The sequence below is a fragment of the Phycomyces blakesleeanus genome (genome assembly GCF_001638985.1).
Source record: "Phycomyces blakesleeanus NRRL 1555(-) unplaced genomic scaffold PHYBLscaffold_10, whole genome shotgun sequence".
Taxonomy (NCBI): Eukaryota; Fungi; Mucoromycota; class Mucoromycetes; order Mucorales; family Phycomycetaceae; genus Phycomyces; species Phycomyces blakesleeanus.
The window spans coordinates 1,537,721-1,555,979 of NW_017265143.1; the positions used below are offsets into that span (position 1 = coordinate 1,537,721).

General features: G+C 33.0%; 7 protein-coding genes and 2 non-coding genes across 9 annotated transcripts; 5 read left to right on the forward strand and 4 right to left on the reverse strand.

Annotated features, from left to right (window-relative positions):
- Positions 1 to 75: 75 nt before the first annotated feature.
- PHYBLDRAFT_168470 (hypothetical protein) lies at positions 76 to 3,190 on the reverse strand (the record flags this gene model as incomplete). The annotated part of the gene is made up of 7 exons (XM_018435875.1): positions 76 to 250; positions 371 to 930; positions 975 to 1,372; positions 2,135 to 2,581; positions 2,666 to 2,833; positions 2,899 to 2,931; positions 3,064 to 3,190. The coding sequence occupies 7 exons, from the start codon at positions 3,188 to 3,190 to the stop codon at positions 76 to 78; spliced, it is 1,908 nt and encodes a 635-aa protein (XP_018292103.1).
- A 267-nt stretch (positions 3,191 to 3,457) lies between these two features.
- Positions 3,458 to 4,318, forward strand: PHYBLDRAFT_168471 (hypothetical protein; the record flags this gene model as incomplete). Its single annotated transcript, XM_018435876.1, has 4 exons — positions 3,458 to 3,482; positions 3,517 to 3,690; positions 3,770 to 4,011; positions 4,238 to 4,318. The coding sequence occupies 4 exons, from the start codon at positions 3,458 to 3,460 to the stop codon at positions 4,316 to 4,318; spliced, it is 522 nt and encodes a 173-aa protein (XP_018292104.1).
- Positions 4,319 to 5,367: 1,049 nt separating this feature from the next.
- On the forward strand, positions 5,368 to 7,166 carry PHYBLDRAFT_168472 (hypothetical protein; the record flags this gene model as incomplete). Its single annotated transcript, XM_018435877.1, has 6 exons — positions 5,368 to 5,387; positions 5,765 to 5,861; positions 5,955 to 6,146; positions 6,365 to 6,559; positions 6,688 to 6,894; positions 6,999 to 7,166. The coding sequence occupies 6 exons, from the start codon at positions 5,368 to 5,370 to the stop codon at positions 7,164 to 7,166; spliced, it is 879 nt and encodes a 292-aa protein (XP_018292105.1).
- A 197-nt stretch (positions 7,167 to 7,363) lies between these two features.
- On the reverse strand, positions 7,364 to 7,931 carry PHYBLDRAFT_145529 (hypothetical protein; the record flags this gene model as incomplete). The annotated part of the gene is made up of 2 exons (XM_018431466.1): positions 7,364 to 7,464; positions 7,526 to 7,931. The coding sequence occupies 2 exons, from the start codon at positions 7,929 to 7,931 to the stop codon at positions 7,364 to 7,366; spliced, it is 507 nt and encodes a 168-aa protein (XP_018292106.1).
- Positions 7,932 to 9,720: 1,789 nt separating this feature from the next.
- PHYBLDRAFT_168474 (hypothetical protein) lies at positions 9,721 to 11,208 on the forward strand (the record flags this gene model as incomplete). Its single annotated transcript, XM_018435878.1, has 4 exons — positions 9,721 to 9,736; positions 10,423 to 10,424; positions 10,757 to 10,845; positions 11,010 to 11,208. 4 exons carry the CDS (start codon positions 9,721 to 9,723, stop codon positions 11,206 to 11,208), a joined length of 306 nt encoding a protein of 101 aa, XP_018292107.1.
- PHYBLDRAFT_t133 lies at positions 10,408 to 10,479 on the forward strand. The gene has a single exon. It is a non-coding gene; the product is annotated as a tRNA-Asp (tRNA).
- A 279-nt stretch (positions 11,209 to 11,487) lies between the features above and the next one.
- On the reverse strand, positions 11,488 to 11,569 carry PHYBLDRAFT_t135. The gene has a single exon. It is a non-coding gene; the product is annotated as a tRNA-Ser (tRNA).
- A 2,222-nt stretch (positions 11,570 to 13,791) lies between these two features.
- PHYBLDRAFT_145530 (hypothetical protein) lies at positions 13,792 to 15,403 on the reverse strand (the record flags this gene model as incomplete). Its single annotated transcript, XM_018431467.1, has 4 exons — positions 13,792 to 13,944; positions 14,433 to 14,654; positions 14,988 to 15,284; positions 15,341 to 15,403. The coding sequence occupies 4 exons, from the start codon at positions 15,401 to 15,403 to the stop codon at positions 13,792 to 13,794; spliced, it is 735 nt and encodes a 244-aa protein (XP_018292108.1).
- Positions 15,404 to 17,562: 2,159 nt separating this feature from the next.
- On the forward strand, positions 17,563 to 18,093 carry PHYBLDRAFT_102316 (hypothetical protein; the record flags this gene model as incomplete). The annotated part of the gene is made up of 1 exon (XM_018427707.1): positions 17,563 to 18,093. A coding segment is annotated over one exon (531 nt), but the record flags the coding sequence as incomplete, so codon positions are not given.
- Between the last annotated feature and the right edge of the window lie 166 nt (positions 18,094 to 18,259).

Sequence of the window (18,259 nt, forward strand, 5' to 3'; positions counted from 1 at the left end):
TATATATATCAGAAATACGCGCTCTGTTTTTTTTGTTAAAGAAAAAGAAATGTAAAAGTTCACTTTATTTATTATTTAAGCATATAGCTTCTTTGGCAATGGAATTACCAGCATTTTTCTAACATTTCTACTTGTTGCAATAGTAGCTGTAGCAACCTCTAATAAGATGCGATGTACAGGTATAATGCTATGGTAGCTATCAGGAGAGAACATGGGCAAACAAAATTCAACACCGTCATCCTCACGCAACCTATCAGAGGAAGTACAAAACCACTTGATAAATGCGAATACATGTTAATGATCATGAACCATGCGAGTCAGATGGAGATTGTGCGTGGGTGGAAGTTGGAAGGAGTGTGTAAAAAGATACTGAATTTGTCCAGCAAATCCAAGTATAATGTTTCCATTACTACCAACAAACTTTGCCTGAACAAGTGATCCATGACTGATTGTGCTGTTGTTTGTTCCTCGATAGTGTTGACCAAGAATGTCAATTGACTTCAATTTGATGATTTGATTGTCAAGTGCTGGGCGATTATAGGACGTGTCCTGATAGCTGGCAAGGTCTGGGAGGTTGTAAGCGACTTGGTAATATTCAAGTAAATGGAGATAGTCAGAATCATCCATTACTGATGGCTTTTTGTATTTTAGAGGAAATGTAGAAGGAGGAAGAGGCTCGTTACCCTTGAGTGGATTATAAGAATCAGTGTAGCCTTGAACAAATGCTTGCAATCTGAATGGGTGACTGGAGAGAGTGGTGACTGTGGTGGCAGGTATGGAGGTTGTAACAAGTTTAGACAGGGTGTGAATGAAGGGGATCTGGCTAGAACTTTTAAGAACAGCATTGACATAATCACCCTTATACGCATTCTGAACAAAATTTTTCATGTAGGTTGCCTCAAAACCGTCTTTTCCATTTGTCTTGAAATTCTTTAAAATACCATTGTATTGCTCAAACCCAAAGAGCCAATAACCATAACTAGTCCAAAATCACGAATGCATTCGTGAAGATGGAGGTGTAGGTGCATATTGCAGGTGAGAATAGTAGCAGTATAGTCTACGTTGCATGCATTACAAAACGTTTCTAACAGACTGTGGGCAGTGGTTATCTCATCAAACATAATGCTGAGCTTTATGTAGTATTGGCATGCATTAACAAAATACATCCAGTTCTTAAATTGTATTGGGGGGAGAATACCATGCAACAAGACAGGAGAATAAACTAGCACCCATGATTTCCACTCGTCCGCTTTCATGTAGCTGAAGCCCTTTCCAATTTTGGTTGTCAGTGTGGTGTAATCTCTGGGCAGTATTATTGTCTCTGCAATTTTCTTCATCAAAGCAAACTCTTCAGGTTTAATTGTCTTCTCATCTATCCACCAATCCATTAATCTATTAGGCGTCCCCAGAAAAAGATTATGTATGGGATCAATGATTGTTCCACGTACTAGATCAAAGTATCCAAGGCGTTGCAGCTGCAAACATTGAGCACCATTTTCGATTTCCAGCTGATGCCTTTCTGAGAGTGTACTTGCATCCTTCCACTCCTCAGCATGCAACCTGCTCTCTGCACCACTGCAGATATTCCAACAAGAATAATCAAATCCACGGAAATCAACCTGGTTGCTGCTTTCTAACCCAGTAAACTGCCAACTGCACCTGTAGCAAGCACATGTGCTGTTATGCGCTGTGAATCCACTTGTCTTTCTGGCAACTGGGATATCACATGCAACCATTAGTAGCGCAGCACGAACACAGACACCATTTGGGAATTCGTGTGTAGGAATCTGCATGCCAACGTACAGCTGCTTCAAATCATTTACCAAGGGCTCCAAGTAACTATTGATCTTGTTGGTTTTTGGCTCCTTTGGACCAGGTATGAGACCTACAAGGATAATATTCTCTGGCTTGAATCTTTCATTACGGGGCAAGTTGTTGATGACCAGATAGATAGCACCAGAGGAGTGAGTGACACCATCAAAGGGCTGGAACCAGTCGATGTTAAGTGTTAACATTAGTGAGCGTGGGTCCAACACAAATGATACACCATCCTTGTCCTTCAACTCCTTCCACATCGCACCATCATAGATATCGCACAGAGTATCTACCATCTTCAACTCCTTATTCCATTGACAAATCTTGGCTTCAAAACTAGGGCGACAGAAGAAAACGCTCAATGTATTTTTAATGGATTGGTAGACATATTCACGCTTTGCAACCAAGGCACCAGAAGATATGAATTTTGTCAAATTACAGTGGCATGCAGACCTGGCACCAAGTTTTGAGGAAACACATCGAGGAGGAGCAGACACGATATCCTGATATACTGTATGACAGTCTTGGCACATCACAAATTTCTTGATGCCTTTTGTAATAGCAGAAAATCCTGTCATTTTTTGTAAACCGGCAAGACTGGTTGGTAATTGAAAATCTTGGTCATAGATTCTCAGCAGGTTGTTGATAAACTCAATCAAGACAGCAGCACCCTTATCAACAACATGACGTGAAGCAAACAGTACCATAAAAATGGCTATGAATTGATGGACTTCATTTTCGGGCATATCAGAAGCAGCAAAAGGGTCTGTAAAAAATTAAAAAAAAATAACACTTGATTTTTCTTTTACTCTCTTTTTCTTTTAGTTTTCTTTATATATCTCACACTGACCTTCACTGTTGAAGTCCTCAATCTTGATCTCATTGACTTCATCTTCAACATTGTCATCGAAATTATTGTTGTCTCTGTCATTATCAAAGATTGAGGCAGCATCCAAAAAAGATGAGTTGGCCTGACCGTCCATTGCTTCCACAGAATCGGAATGAGAGGTCAGGATTACTACAAATATGGAATATAATAGTTAATTAGTTTTTTTTTCTGCTTTCAAATAAAAAAATTCTTACTCTCAGTATCTACATCCATGTTTCTCATTGCGGCTGTGTTTCATTAAAAGTTTAAAAATAAACAACATAAATAAAAAATAAAAAATAAAAAATTAAAATGATTATTATGCAGCAAACAAAAAACCAACACTGAATATATTATATTATTCTCAAATATTCTGGTACCTTCAACTCTAGCTCTCTTATTACAATGAGTCTCAGTATGCTTTGCAGCATAAGAAGATTTCTGATGACTGTTGTGACATTTAATGCAGTGACAGTCTAAGGTGTGAGTTTGGGTAGAGGAAAACATATTGTGTATAGCTTGAATTATAAAATAAAAAAGGAAACAAGTACTACAAATACTTTACTTGATGTGATTTTATAGCAAGCCAAAAAAATATGACTTTTTTATTATCTATTTAAACCAATATAATACGTCAAAAATACACCTCAACTTAAATAAAAAAAAATGGTTTAGCTGAAAAAAAACCCTGACATTTTCACTACCTTTCTCGTTACTTAAAACTATAGTATTTTATTTTATTTTTCCAGTGATCATTCTCGCAGATAATTTTTTATGTTAAAGCTTCTGTTTAACAAACGTATATCTTTTCATCTAATGTTCTATTAATATAGATTCTGCATTTTCAATCATAGAAAATATGCTTCTACTATATCCCATTGCAACTGAAGACCCTAAGCAACAAGCTTTCAACAAGCCAAATGCAAAAACACCCTATCACATTGAAAATACATTTGGCCTACTTGTGCAAAAATGTTGTTTTTTGTTGAGACACCTGTACTTTTTGGGTATCAATAAAATGGATCTTACTATCATTACTTGTTGTTGTCTTCACAACTTTTGTTTGGACAATGATGACAATGCAAGAAACATTCCCGAAGACACTTCATGATTTTGAAAACAAAATACAAAATTTTGATGCCTATTCAGACGGAAATGATGATAACGATGTGAAGATCGAAGTTGAGGATCTTGATCTATTTATTAACAAGATACCTGTAAATTTGGAGAATGCTTCACTAACTGCCAATTGTTCTGTGAGGCAGATTCAATCTGCACATGATCTTTCTCAAGAACGTGGGAGACAGAGAAGAGAAAGAATGACAGAGGTAATGAGATCATTAATGAACACCTAAACAAGACAATTCCAAGCTGATCTTTGAAAGCAACAAAGACAGCTAAGATGCCAGATAAGACAGAACAGCCAGTTGAGGGCAATCTCCAGAAGAGGACGCAGAAGAAATAACTCTCAAAATAACGAATAAAAAACCAACAAACAAAAGATACACAAAGTTTGGTTTTTATATTTTTAGTTTATTATTTTGAATAAAAAAGAGAAAAAGTCAACTAGCTATTATTACACTGCAAAAATTGCTCGGTTTACCCTATGTGAAAGAAGGCAGAATACTGATATAAAGAATTAAATTTCTCTGTAATTTAAACAATCTTGAGTCTAGTGTGCATTTATTCTTTATCCTAAATAATGAATACAATAGTTCTGTGGAAAGAATTCTGCTCATGAAGTCATATAGTTCTATCTTATAATACTGGCTGAGAAACTTAAAGCAAAAAAAAACAAAGTTCTTTATATATAACATTATATTTTCTTCTTCTTTAGAAAGACAGAAGACAGATAGAAACATTTCTTTATGATAGAAAAAATATGACTTTACTCCAAATTTAAGCAATTCTATTAGATCTTATATTTTAGACAAAGTACAATATATTCATTTGATTGACTCAAAAATAATTTTCTCACACTTCTTTATAAATATTTTTAGAAGAATAGTTTATGAACAGGGCTTTTATTTTTGTAAAAAAAATCTTGGATTATATTGCTTAATAATACACTTTATAGCTAACTCTCAATTATTGTGAGATTAGTTAGGCTATTCTTGATAAAGACGTAAAATATATAATAGAAGGTATTGTCTAATAATACGAAAAATAAAAATGTATTTTAGATATACTGCTGAACAGACTGCTGGAAACATGACTTGTATCATTGACTAAACAGAAAAAAAAAGTTAATTAAAATATCAAAGAAGGCGAGTTTTATTATTTCAAGAAAATATGCATACTTACAAACAAGTATGGTAACATTGTGCTTGTCGTATTTGTTTTATAAAAGATAGCTGTAAAGAATGTCTGGAATAACAAAAATAAATATTAGTATTAAAAATGAACTTATCAAGATAAACAGCATTGATAGTATTTTGAAAACAAAATGAAGAACCAGGCTAATATTTTAATATATTCAAATAAATAATATCAACAAAAAATGAAGTTAGTATAAAAACAAATATTATACCCTTTTTCATGCTTACCAGGCACATTACTGTAGTAGTCATTTACAATTGCATGCAAGACATATACCTTTTAAAAAATAAAAAGAAAATTAACAAAGAGTCAAAACCTTTTCAATTTTTTTATCTTTTGTTTAAGACAGGGATATATCAAGCCGCATGAATAACATTATCAAAAAGTAAAGAAGTGTGCTTAAAAATATTAGATTATTAGCAGGGCTAGAAATGCATATAAGCAAATAAACAGAGAGTAAGTATAATGAACATATTCAATCACATATTAACTGCTTACCCAAGTCCTTTGATAAAAACAAAAATAATAAAGAAAAGAAAAAGGAAAAAAGGAGGAAGAAAAATAAAGAAACAAAAGAAACAAAAGAAAAAAAACGGAAAAAAAAACTGAAAAAAAAGAAAAAAAGAGAAAAAAGAAGAAAAAACTGAAAAAGGATATAGAGGATTAAAACGGAAGACCCAAGTATTGTTTAATCTAATAGATATACACCAAGAACCAAATCAAGATATCTAAAGCTAATAGTAACACATATTATTTTCACAGTTGCAAGAAGTCTGTTGATGGTAAAAGAAAAGACATTTCTCACTTGATATTTTATAACAATCCCTTTCTTACTCTTGCACCGCTTTTATCTTACTTTGTATGTATAAGTATATGTAACCCACCAGAAAATAACACTAGTAATAATAATGTAGAAAATATATTTATTACAATTTTAAAATATTTCATATAGAAAATGGCCCCACGCACACCAAGAAACACTAGACGTATATCTACCTCCAGTGAAGAGAGTATCTCTCTTTCCCAAGTTATAGCTGGCCATGTTGGACGACATGCAATTGTCTCCCAGCCAGTACCTGTTTCCAGCAGTGATGAGCGCCTGAATCAGATGTCCTTGGACTTACAGGGCATTATTATGCAGCTTGTATAGATGAACTGCAAGGTAGGCCAGCTGATGGATGGCCAGAGAAGAAACATTGGTGCTGCTGCTCGGCAGGAGAGTATGCCAGCAAGCTTGCCAGCCCTTGCCCCTTCATCTCCTCTCTCTGTTCCAGCCATGCCTGAGCAGGAAATGGGCTCTTTGATCTTCGTAAATATATTTGATCCAACACAGTGAATAATGATCTAACAAATAGTATTTAGGTATTGATTAATAGAAAGATCTGGAAAAGGAACCTGAAGTTCAGAGACTCTTCTGTCATTGCTGAGAATGAGGCAAGAAGAAGATGGAACGTTACTGAGTGCATCAATCATCCCGAAAATGCTGCACTCGTTGATTATCTTTGTCAGTACATTCTTGCGCAACCTTGTGCAAGAGATTTCTGGTCCAGCATGGTGGTATCAAAAATCCAAAACAACTACAAGCAACATCATTGCTCTGCCCACTCCACAATACAACAAGATGCAACAAGACAGCGCAATGCATGCATTAATAATTGCATTAAAGAGATTATTATAAAAAAAAGTGTTTTATTAAAAATATATTATATTTACCTTACATTTTTTTGATTCTTGCCCATCATACGTATACGTACCTGACGAACTGGAGGTTGATTGACAATGAGATGGGCCATGAAGTTGGATTTCTTTCTGAGATATCGTTCCTCTATCTCTTGCAAAAAGATGTGATGTCACATAGTGAGTCTGACATGAAAGACATGAACGTTGAAACTGTATGTGTGCTTAGGGTTAAGCATCCCAGCTGGAGAAGCAATGAGATAAACTATTTTTGGTTACACACTGATGATAAAATAAAGATCTAATGAAATAAATATAGCTGAATCATTTTGTGGAGATTGTGGACTTTGTAGCAGTACAAACTTGTTCAGACAAGTCGATGTTAAAGTCGAGAGCAAGAATGCCTAGACTTCAATTGGGGGAAAAGAATGATGTTGTCTCTCGTCACCTGATTTCGTCGCTCTCCCCATGGGCAATTAAACAATAATTTTTTTTTGCTTCACAAACACATGCGGTTTTTGTGCTTGAATGATATATAACCAGACTGAAAGCAAAAATGATATTAAATAGAAATAAAAAAAAAGAGAAATATATTAATAAATAAAGTAAAATAGAATAAGATAAAGAATATATAAATAAAATAATAAAATATAGAAAATAAATAATAAATAAAAATAAAAGGAATTAAGCATATATTTTTTGCGGCAAAGGAATTGCCATCTTCTTGTTGACATTTCTTGTTGTCTTGTAGTCAACAATTGCGACTGGCAGAAGGATACGATGAACTGGAAGAATAGATTGAAAGTTCAAAGAGTAGAAGTCATTTTGGTATATTTCGATGCCTACGGATGTCAGATGTTGTTTTGTACCATTTGACAAAAGCAAAGGTATGCTGGTGATTGTGATTGTAAAGTGTTGTGGGAGAGTTTGTGGGTGTGAATGAATAAACGAAGATGTACTGAATCTCACCAACATAACCATAATAAGCATTCATGCGATTTTCTTTAAACAAAGCCTGAATATAGAAATCACGTCCATTGTCATTACATCCCTTGTAGACTTGCCCTAAAATTTCAATAGACTTTATAACTTTAATCTGGTTGTTTACAAATGCTGAACTTGTCATGTCATTCTTGCAACTAGAGATCCTCCTGTCATTGTACACAACCTGGTGTGATGATCCAGACACTCGGATGTTGGATTTATCACATATAAGAACATATTCATATTGGGATAGTGTAGTAGCTATCATCTTGTCAGTATAAAATATATATAAACAATTAAGTAATCAGCCCAATAATTATTACAGTTAGTACTGTAAATAATATCTTAAAGATTGTTAAGATAATTATATCATACTGCTGGGTAAACTGTGTCAGATCGATATAAAGCTAATTTCGTAGGAAGTCCTAAAGCTCTAGTGCAAAAGAGAAAAGAATAGCTAAAAGCTAAAGAAGTACAATTTATGACTTGATGTCATAATTGTAACACCGGCACTAGTTAAGCAGTAAATACACTCTAATAACCAAATATAGTAAAGGAAGAAAGCCTTAAGAAACTAAGACATAATGACAAGAGCAGATTGTGTTTTCTTATAAAAAGGGACACTTTTTATTTATGAATAAAGAGAACTTATATACAGTCTCAAAGTATTTCTATACGTCTCTATTATCAAATATTATATTTTTCTATTGTTTCGTACCTGAAATAACACACTATACTCATATATGTTCTATTAGCATATGGCATTTCCCTTGAAGTGTGTATCAGCAACCAATAGAATTTCTTTATCATTCATTCCAACTACACAATAGATTTGGTCCATGTGCTGGAACTATGAGAGAGGATCAGATCTTTTAGAACTAGGAAAGATTTCAGAGGGTATCAAAAACTTGGAATATGTAGTTCTTTTTCTTAAATAAGATTTTTTTAGATAATCAGCATGTTATAGTTATTGAATATCCTTGGCACAATCTTTACTGATGCAAGTTGAGTTATAACATATGATGCAACTGATCAGAAATATAATATGTATTATATGTATAATTATCTTCTTGTGATTTCACTCAAGAAAATCCAATAAAAAGGAATTTAGACAATGGACAGGACTTGAAATAGATAGAAACAGATATATAAACAATAAACAGATAGACAAACAGACAAACAGACAGCAAGACAAATGGATAAACAGACAAGCAGACAAATGGTGAGACAGTACATATAGATCCTAACAGTGTGCAACTTAGTATTTCCCACAGAACAATAGCTCAAGCTCAGTGATAATGTTCAAAAGAAATATAGAGGAAAACTGAATGAATTTTATTGAGATAATAATGTCTCTCTTATATACTAATTGACAACTGCATACAAAGTGACAATCTAGATACATCTTATGCTAAATGATGATTATTTAGAAGAGTGTACAGGTCTTTAGACATAATTACAAAAGGAAATAATCAAAAATAATCAAAAATAAAAATAATTAAACTACTAAATAATTTGAACTCTCGGGAAGCATACTAAAAAAGTAATATCAAGAAGTATAAAGAAAAAAGAGCAATACAAAGGGAAGCAAGCTAAAAAGAAAATAAAAATTAAGAAAAAATAGAAAAAAAGGAAAAAACATTTAAAGTCTAGTGGGAATTTAAATATCAATAGCAAGATAAAAGGAAAAAGAGGGAGAGAGAAAAATAAATCCAAGAAATTGGATTTTGTTGTGTCTAGAGATGGAGTCACAACTTTGCACTGTCCATAACTTAATAGTCTGTCCATAAGTTGATGTCACATCAAACAAATATATATTTTTGGTCAATGCTAAAAAAATTTCCAACACTTGTATCAATTATGACGCGTGATATGTTAGGTTTGTTATAGATTGTAAGAGATCACTTGACAAATAAAATATAATGATAATAGAATAAAACAGAAGATGGATACAGCAAAAGGTGGTAAGCAGCAATAGTTGACAGGTAAAAAAAGAGAGAACAACCAATAGAATCATTGTTAAAATCGAGAGAGAGAAAAAGGTATATGAAAAGAGAATGACAAAACAGAAAGGTAATAACCAACAAGGAGACCAAAACCAACAAACAATCTTCCTAAAACCAAGGAGCTGATATGTTATATCACAAGATGGTATATACTACAAAGAGAAGAAAACAAGAAAAAGATACTAAAACTGAATGAATGATTTATTGAGTTGAGTTTGATTCTCTTTTTATAGTCGACAAGATTTTAAGTTGATAATAGAAGTTCAGAAAAATAAAGATAATAAAAATAGAATGATGAATAATCAATACAGCAATGATAAAATATATGAATAAAAATATGGTAAAAAATATAATAATAAAGGTACTGATGTTGTGTGGAGATGTCGGCAAGATGAATTATTTGCATTGTAGAAGAGGAATGTTACTAGCATGAGGGACCATGATTTCGAATGAGTACAATATAGACAAATATGTTAACAAGGGAAAAGAAAAAATATTGTGTGTAGAAAGAACAGAGAATGGAAATGAGATTATTCCTGTGTGCGGAAAAATTCTCCTCTTATCACCGAGGGCACAGCACCACATCAACAAACCGTTGACGTCAACCTCTCATAACCGGGACGACACGTCACAACAAACTGCCGGACAAACCAACCGAGCAGACTGACCTTCCAGTACCGGACACCACGACATGACAAACGTGAACATAACTTACAACACACTTGATAAAACCGTCAATCTTCGATAGTATAGTGGTAAGTATCCCCGCCTGTCACGCGGGAGACCCGGGTTCAATTCCCGGTCGGAGAGTTTTTGGAAGTCTACATTTTGTCGTGCTTAATTTTGGTGATACAAGGTCTAGTGACTTGTTCTTACAAAAGAAGCAGGAATTAGAATGATTATTCATCAGTTTGTAATGTTAGAAATTTGTAATCAACTTATAATAATTTGTAATATTACTAGATACTACTTGAGTGTAGTTAAAGATAAATAATTATTTCAAAAAGTATATAAGATAACCCAAATCAAAATAATAAAAATCGTTTTCTATTCTCTCTCTTATTTGCTTACTCCTGTGTTGTTAAAGCTTGACCAATTTGGCTATGTTTACAGTGAATTAGAAGATAGTCTAGATCAGGAACGACATTGGATTGGTCTTTCTTTTACTATAATAAAGTCAAAAGGTCCAATCCACTGGGGATCAAGGAATATACGTAAAATCAAAGATAGCATAAAAGATACTTTTTATTGATATGAATTGAATTGTTTTATATAGTTTTCTAAACTAATACTGCACATTATCTGCAGTAATTATTATTTATATTTAATGAAAGAAATAGCCATTATACTGTGGTTAATGCTCAGGAAGATATTACTGCACATAAAAAAGTACTGCAGTTAATTATCTTCAGATTTTATGGATTTATCAAAATAATGTCTAACAGTGAGACAAGTATTGTTTTTGATCTGGGTTGTTCTTCCAATGCTATAATACAGCCAAAATTAGTCAAACCCACTGGGAATCGTGAACTAAGATAAAAAAATAAAAAGAGGTTAGAAAGATAGATAACTTTTATTGAATGAAATAATGCCCTCTTTTATATCTTTTCTAAACCTACCCAGTCATTATAAATGTCTGTTTCGGTTTCTATTCTATTTTTGTTAAGCTGTGGTTTCTAATTCTTTTGTGAGCAAAAGGAAATCACTTCGGTCATCATTCTCAAAAGAGAATTCTGTGTAATCGGCATCCTGATTGGTTGACAAGAATTCGGGGATGACATACAACAAAGTGTAAAAATGTTAAAATCTCAAAAGCTTCGTCGACTGCAGGATTTGAACCTACGCGGGCAGAACCCATGTGATTTCTAGTCACACTCCTTAACCACTCGGACAAATCGACGTTTGATAATTTGATATGGATTGTTGTTGAAACAATCTAAAGCAAACAATTTCAGTTGTCTGGCGGTGCAGTGACGTTGCAAAATTCTTTGTAATTCTAGAAAATTATATTCTATTATTTTTTTTGATTTTCCGACGGCGGCTGAGGCTGAATAGAAAGCAATTTTTCTATTCGTAGAGCAAAACACCAGTAAGTACAATAAAAAGACATCATTCTGTCAACAATAACTTCAGGTAACTACATATCGTATTCTATTTTCTCACTATATTTAACTGAACAAATTAACTTGGAATTAATATTACTTTTATTATATATTCTTACAAGCATAATTATCTTCATGATTATGACTTACTAATTATTTTATTTTATTTGTACTTAATGATAGTATGGAACAAATCACATTTAATAAATTGTCAATTATACAATTTTTATTATATATATATATATATTTATAATTTTATTTATTTAATTATTCAATAAGTCAATTGCAAAACTATAAATATCACAATACTTGCATTTAATAAACATTGATTTTGCTTTGTCTTATTTTCTGACAACAAGTTCTCTTAATATTTAATGCTGTTGATATTTTACTTGTTTGATTATCCGAGTATATTGAGTCAAGTCTATCAAGATTGAACAAAAGTACTGTTTTTCTCTTATTTTTCTCTTATTGATTTTATTATCTTTAATTCTACATTCTCTTTTGAGTTTGTCTTTTTTCTCTCCTGTGGAAAAAAGAGGTTATTTCATATCTACGAACCTATTCAAAGCTCAAAAACCGTGATAACATCATTTGTCAACATTTATCACAAATACAAACACCACACATATCAGTTTTCTGTACCTGCAAAATTATAAAGTGCAATGTAAACCAGTTTCTGGTAGAAGGCACCAGATGGTGGATTGCTTCAGTAGTTTTGTTCTATGGTTAGCCATAACAGATGATACCAGACTTGTGTGCATTGACGTTGATAGTGAGTGGACCAAGTGATGTGTCTCAAAGGACAGGAGTGGTCCCCCAGGTTCTTAGGAAATCTTGTTTCTGATATTTTTTATATTCAAACCCTCAATTATATTCCACCCTTTAAATAATTAAAATACCTATCTACATCATCACCTCAGAAACGCTTGTGACCCACTAAAAGTTATAATTCTTTCACTTAAATTTATACACTACTTTATCACTGATATTTATTTATAATATTTTTACTATATTTTTATTAGATTTCATTATTATACTATTACTATATTTTTTACTTTACTTCATTACATTGTTATTATATTATTATTTTACTTCTGTTGTGGGGAGAAAATAAAGCAAAATATAATATAGACGAAAGAATTTGTGAGAACTTATGTAGGTTGTTTATTTCAAACGAAAAGTAAAAAATGATAAAATTCGATTCTCTTTCTACACAGAACTATCTACTGATATTTATATGTTTTTCTAATTTGTAATTCAATGTGTGCTTAAGTAATCTTTATCACAATGAGTCATCTTCCAGGAGTATTGTTCTTCTGCAAAGATCCGGAAAGACCAATTGATATGATACTTCTCCAGTCAGAGCAGTCCAAGAGTTTTGGTAAAGAAGAGCATTTATGCTATTGGTCATATTTTAGTATTCCGACCCAGATACTCGGATAATGTTTCATAATATTAAATAGTTATAGTTGTAGTCTCTCAATTAAGTATTTGTATAATAAAAGAAATATGTAGATGAAATATAATGATGCCATATATATAATGTATATGTATTTGTATATCCCATGTCATGGTGATAATAATAAATAATTAATTATGTGTATGATGATCTGTGTATTAGATAATATTATAAAGGGAGATCCGTTTGACTGGAATAGCTGAGGATATTATTTTATCCTTCAGTCTTACTCTCAGATTCAGCAGTAATCAATACTCATTCATAACAACTTCTATTCTATCTCACTATATTTTTATTTTACCTTTATTTAATTATTATATTTTGACTATACTTTTATTTATCCTCTTTATATTTTTATCATATTTATCAATTCTACTTCTACTATAAACACTAGTTACATGTAGGGAAAATTTTTCACTTGACTTTCTTTCCTTTCTCTCAAAAATTATTATAATAAAACATTTTTGTTTATAAAAAGAACATCTTTTTCAATTTATAAAAGTATCATTCTATTCTTTATCTTATTTTATTTTGTCTATTATTATCAGTATTTTTTATTTATATACAGTGTTCTTGTTCTTTGGAGTGTTGTCTCACTATGGCTATAGGAGTGGCAACTGTGTCTGAAATAGGCACATAACTATCATTTTTGTGGTTGAAAGCCAGTAATTTCTCTGCAGTTTTTAGTAAGATGATAATGTCATTAGCAATCTTTTAAAAAAATAGCATGAAATCTGTTTTTTTTGTTGCTATATGATGTCTTGAATAGACTAGAAAGTGTTTGTAAGCTGTAATAGCTACGTCAAGTATTGAAATATATGTTTTATTTAATATTAAAGATGTCAAGTTTTATTCAGATTAATTTTTTATGAAATTTGTAAATGGGATAGAAACATAACTGTCATTATTTTTTTTCAAACCAAGACTTTTTTTTAAAAAAATATATTTCTCTTCTTCTTCACTTAACAATTTTATTTTAATTTAAATTGCATAACGACATGTAGAACATGTAGAGAATGAAAAAAAACATAAGGTATATAGAAAATAAAAATGATAATATAGAATACATGGGAGACATAGAAAAAATAAAAAATATAGGGTATATAGAGCATATAAAAAATAAAAAAAAGTTGTAAAATAGAAAGATTGCCCATTGTAATGCACATATTATAGTTGAAAACATAATAAGATGCAATTACATAGAACTGATTTGCATTTGGTGGGTATTGTATAAGACCAACTTGATGATGAATATCATTGACACTTATTACTGCATATGTAGATTGTGTTTGGCAACCTGTTGAGCTGTTTTGTGACTGCTGTTTGACGATTGGTACAGATGAGTCGTGGGCAGTCGCATCATATTCCTTCATTACTTCAACAAAATCAAGGAAACAAAGAGAGCCAAGTAAAACCTCAAGCTAGAAAAAGAATATCACCGCACCAATAAGCCAGCTGTAAACAATTATGTTACCATTGCTAAAGTAAAGAAATAAATATAAGGTAAGTAACTTTTGATTTTATATTGAAAAATGATATACTTACTTTCTGTAAGGACAGATAAACATCACGTAATGATTACTGCAGCTTCTTTCATTTCTTCTTTGTCAATACATGCAAGATGAATACATGGTCGAATTCATCCATAAACAACCAGAAACAACAATCGTAAAATCACCAATGTTGGAAATCATCAAACTCAAAGTTCATTGATAGTATCTAGTTAAGGCATCCTTCACACTAGGGTTGCTTACACCTTCCACCAAATCATTGTTCAAATGAGCAAATCGATGAAATGGCTCCCACAACTGCGCACCACTAGAATCATTAGGGAGATTCATATAACTTTCTCTACCATACGACTTGGGCTGAATAAGATCAATTTTGTCTTGGATACTGATGGTCGTGTTAACATAGTTATGCAATATAAATTGCTCCACAAGAAAACTGGCATTACGGCCGCCCTTGCATTTAGACTTGATCAGCTTGGAAAAGACACCAATTACTCTCTCCATTGATTGAGTGGAGTAGCATCGAAGTGGACCTAGTTGCTTGATAATAAATGATATATGTACAAGATAGTGCTGCACTGGTCTGAAGACACTACGAGATATAGTCTTGTTCTGAATTTGTTGCGATAGATAGTGGTGCCAGTGTTTAAAATGTTCATTGTTGTTATTATTATTATTATTTTAAAAAAAGTTAAGATTAGTTTTGTATATAGTGATATAGTGTTAGAGGCATTATGACTTACACATCCATCTCATCCAGCAACTCTGAAGTCAACGTCTATTGCAATGCCAGTGCACAACCTTTGACAAGTGACAGCACTGCAGTTTTCACAGCCCTATTTGACAAGAATGGAACAACAAGAGTGGGAACAAGATACAAAATAAAGTCAAGCCAATCAACTGCATGAGTACCATCAATCTTGGAAAAAACATTATCAAAACTGCCTTGGAATGATACTAGTATATATGGTCTTGAACTTGTGATGCAGTTGGCAATTGTCACAAGACTAGTTCTTGGTATGATAAATGGGTATTCTGTAGTGAAGAGAGTATCATCTGGACGGATATAAAATTTTTTTGTCTCCTTGGTAAGGGACACAGTGATCAAGTCGTAAATGTGCTTTCCAATTCCTCTTGCAACTAAATGAAGTTCATCCAGTGCAAAGAAGGAAGATCTGGAGATGGTTGACAGCTCACTAAAGATGCTTGGTTGGTATATATTTTTTTATCTATTATAAGCAATTATTTAGTACAAGAAAAAATCTAATTAAACTGTTATATACTTACAGGATTGCCGGTTTTGAAGTCTTCCAAAGGTCGCAAAGGAGCTACTGGAAAAATAAAAAAATACTATAGCTTTAAGTAACAAGAAAGATAGTGGAAATGTCAGGGGTTTTTTTCAGCTCAGCCGTTTTTTTTATTTAAGTTGGGGGTGTATTTTCGACGTATTCTATTGGTTTAGATAGACAATAAAAAATTTATATTTTTTTGGCTTGCTATAAAATCACATCAAATAAAGTATTTGTAGTACTTGTTTCCTTTTTTATTTTATAATTCAAGCTATACACAATATGTTTCCCTCTACCCAAATCCACACCTTAGACTGTCACTGCATTAAATGTCACAACAGTCATCAGAAATCTTCTTATGCTGCAAAGCGTACTGAGACTCGTTGTAATAAGAGAGCTAGAGTTGAAGGTACCAGAATATTTGAGAATAGTATAATATATTCAGTGTTGGTTTTTTGTTTGCTGCGTAATAATCATTTTAATTTTTTTTTATTTATGTTGTTTATTTTTAAACTTTTAATGAAACACAGCCGCAATGAGAAACATGGATGTAGATACTGAGGGTAAGAATTTTTTTATTTGAAAGCAGAAAAAAAAACTAATTAACTATTATATTCCATATTTGTAGTAATCCTGACCTCTCATTCCGATTCTGTGGAAGCAATGGACGGTCAGACCAACTAATCTTTTTTGGATGCTGCCTCAATCTTTGACAATGACAGAGACAACAATAATTTCGATGACAATGTTGAAGATGAAGTCAATGAGATCAAGATTGAAGACATCAACAGTGAAGGTCAGTGTGAGATACATAAAGAAAACTAAAAGAAAAAGAGAGTAAAAGAAAAATCAAGTGTTAACTTTTTTTTTAATTTTTCACAGACCCTTTTGCTGCTCCTGATATGTCCAAAAATGAAGTCCATCAATTCATAGCCATCTTTACGGTACTGTTTGCTTCACGTCATGTTGTTGATAAGGGTGCTGCTGTCTTGATTGAGTTTATCAACAACCTGCTGAGAATCTATGACCAAGATTTTCAATTACCAACCAGTCTTGCCAGTTTACAAAAAATGACAGGATTTTCTGCTATTACAAAAGGCATCAAGAAATTTGTGATGTGCCAAGACTGTCATACAGTATATCAGGATATTGTATCTGCTCCTTCTCAATGTGTTTCCTCAAAACTTGGTGCCAGGCCTGCATGCAACTGTAATTTGACAAAGTCTATATCTTCCTGTGCCTTGGTTGCAAAGTGTGAATATGTCTACCAATCCATTAAAAATACATTGAGAGTTTTCTTCCATCACCCTAGTTTTGAAACCAAGATTTTTCAATGGAATAAGGAGTTGAAGCTGGTAGCTACTCTGTGCGATGTCTATGATGGTGTGATGTAGAAGGAGTTGAAGGGCAATAATGATATATCATTTGTGTCAGACGCATGCTCACTAATGTTAGCACTTAACATTGACTGGTTCCAACCATTTGATGGCGTTACTCACTCCTCTGGTGCTATCTATCTGGCCATCAACAACTTGCCCCATGATAAAAGATTCAAGCCAGAGAACATTATCCTTGTTGGTCTTATGCCTGGTCCAAAGGAGCTAAAAACCGATGAGATCAATGGTTACTTGGAGCCATTGATTGATGATCTGAAGCAGCTGTACGTTGGCATGCGAATTCCTACACACGAATTCCCAAATGGTGTCTGTGTTCATGCTGCGCTACTAATGGTTGCATGTGATATCCCAGTTGCCAGAAAGACAAGTGGATTCACAGCGCATAACAGCACATGTGCTTGCTACAGGTGCAGTTGGCAGTTTACTGGGTTAGGAAGCAGCAACCAGGTTGATTTCCGTGGATTTGATTATTCTCGTTGGAATATCTGCAGTGGTGCAGAGAGCAGGTTGCATGCTGAGGAGTGGAAGGATGCAAGTACACTCTCAGAAAGGCATCAGCTGGAAATCGAAAATGGTGCTCAATGTTTGCAGCTGCAACGCCTTGGATACTTTGATCTAGTACGTGGAACAATCATTGATCCCATACATAATCTTTTTCTGGGGACGCCTAATAGATTAATGGATTGGTGGATAGATGAGAAGACAATTAAACCTGAAGAGTTTGCTTTGATGAAGAAAATTGCAGAGACAATAATACTGCCCAGAGATTACACCACACTGACAACCAAAATTGGAAAGGGCTTCAGCTACATGAAAGCGGACGAGTGGA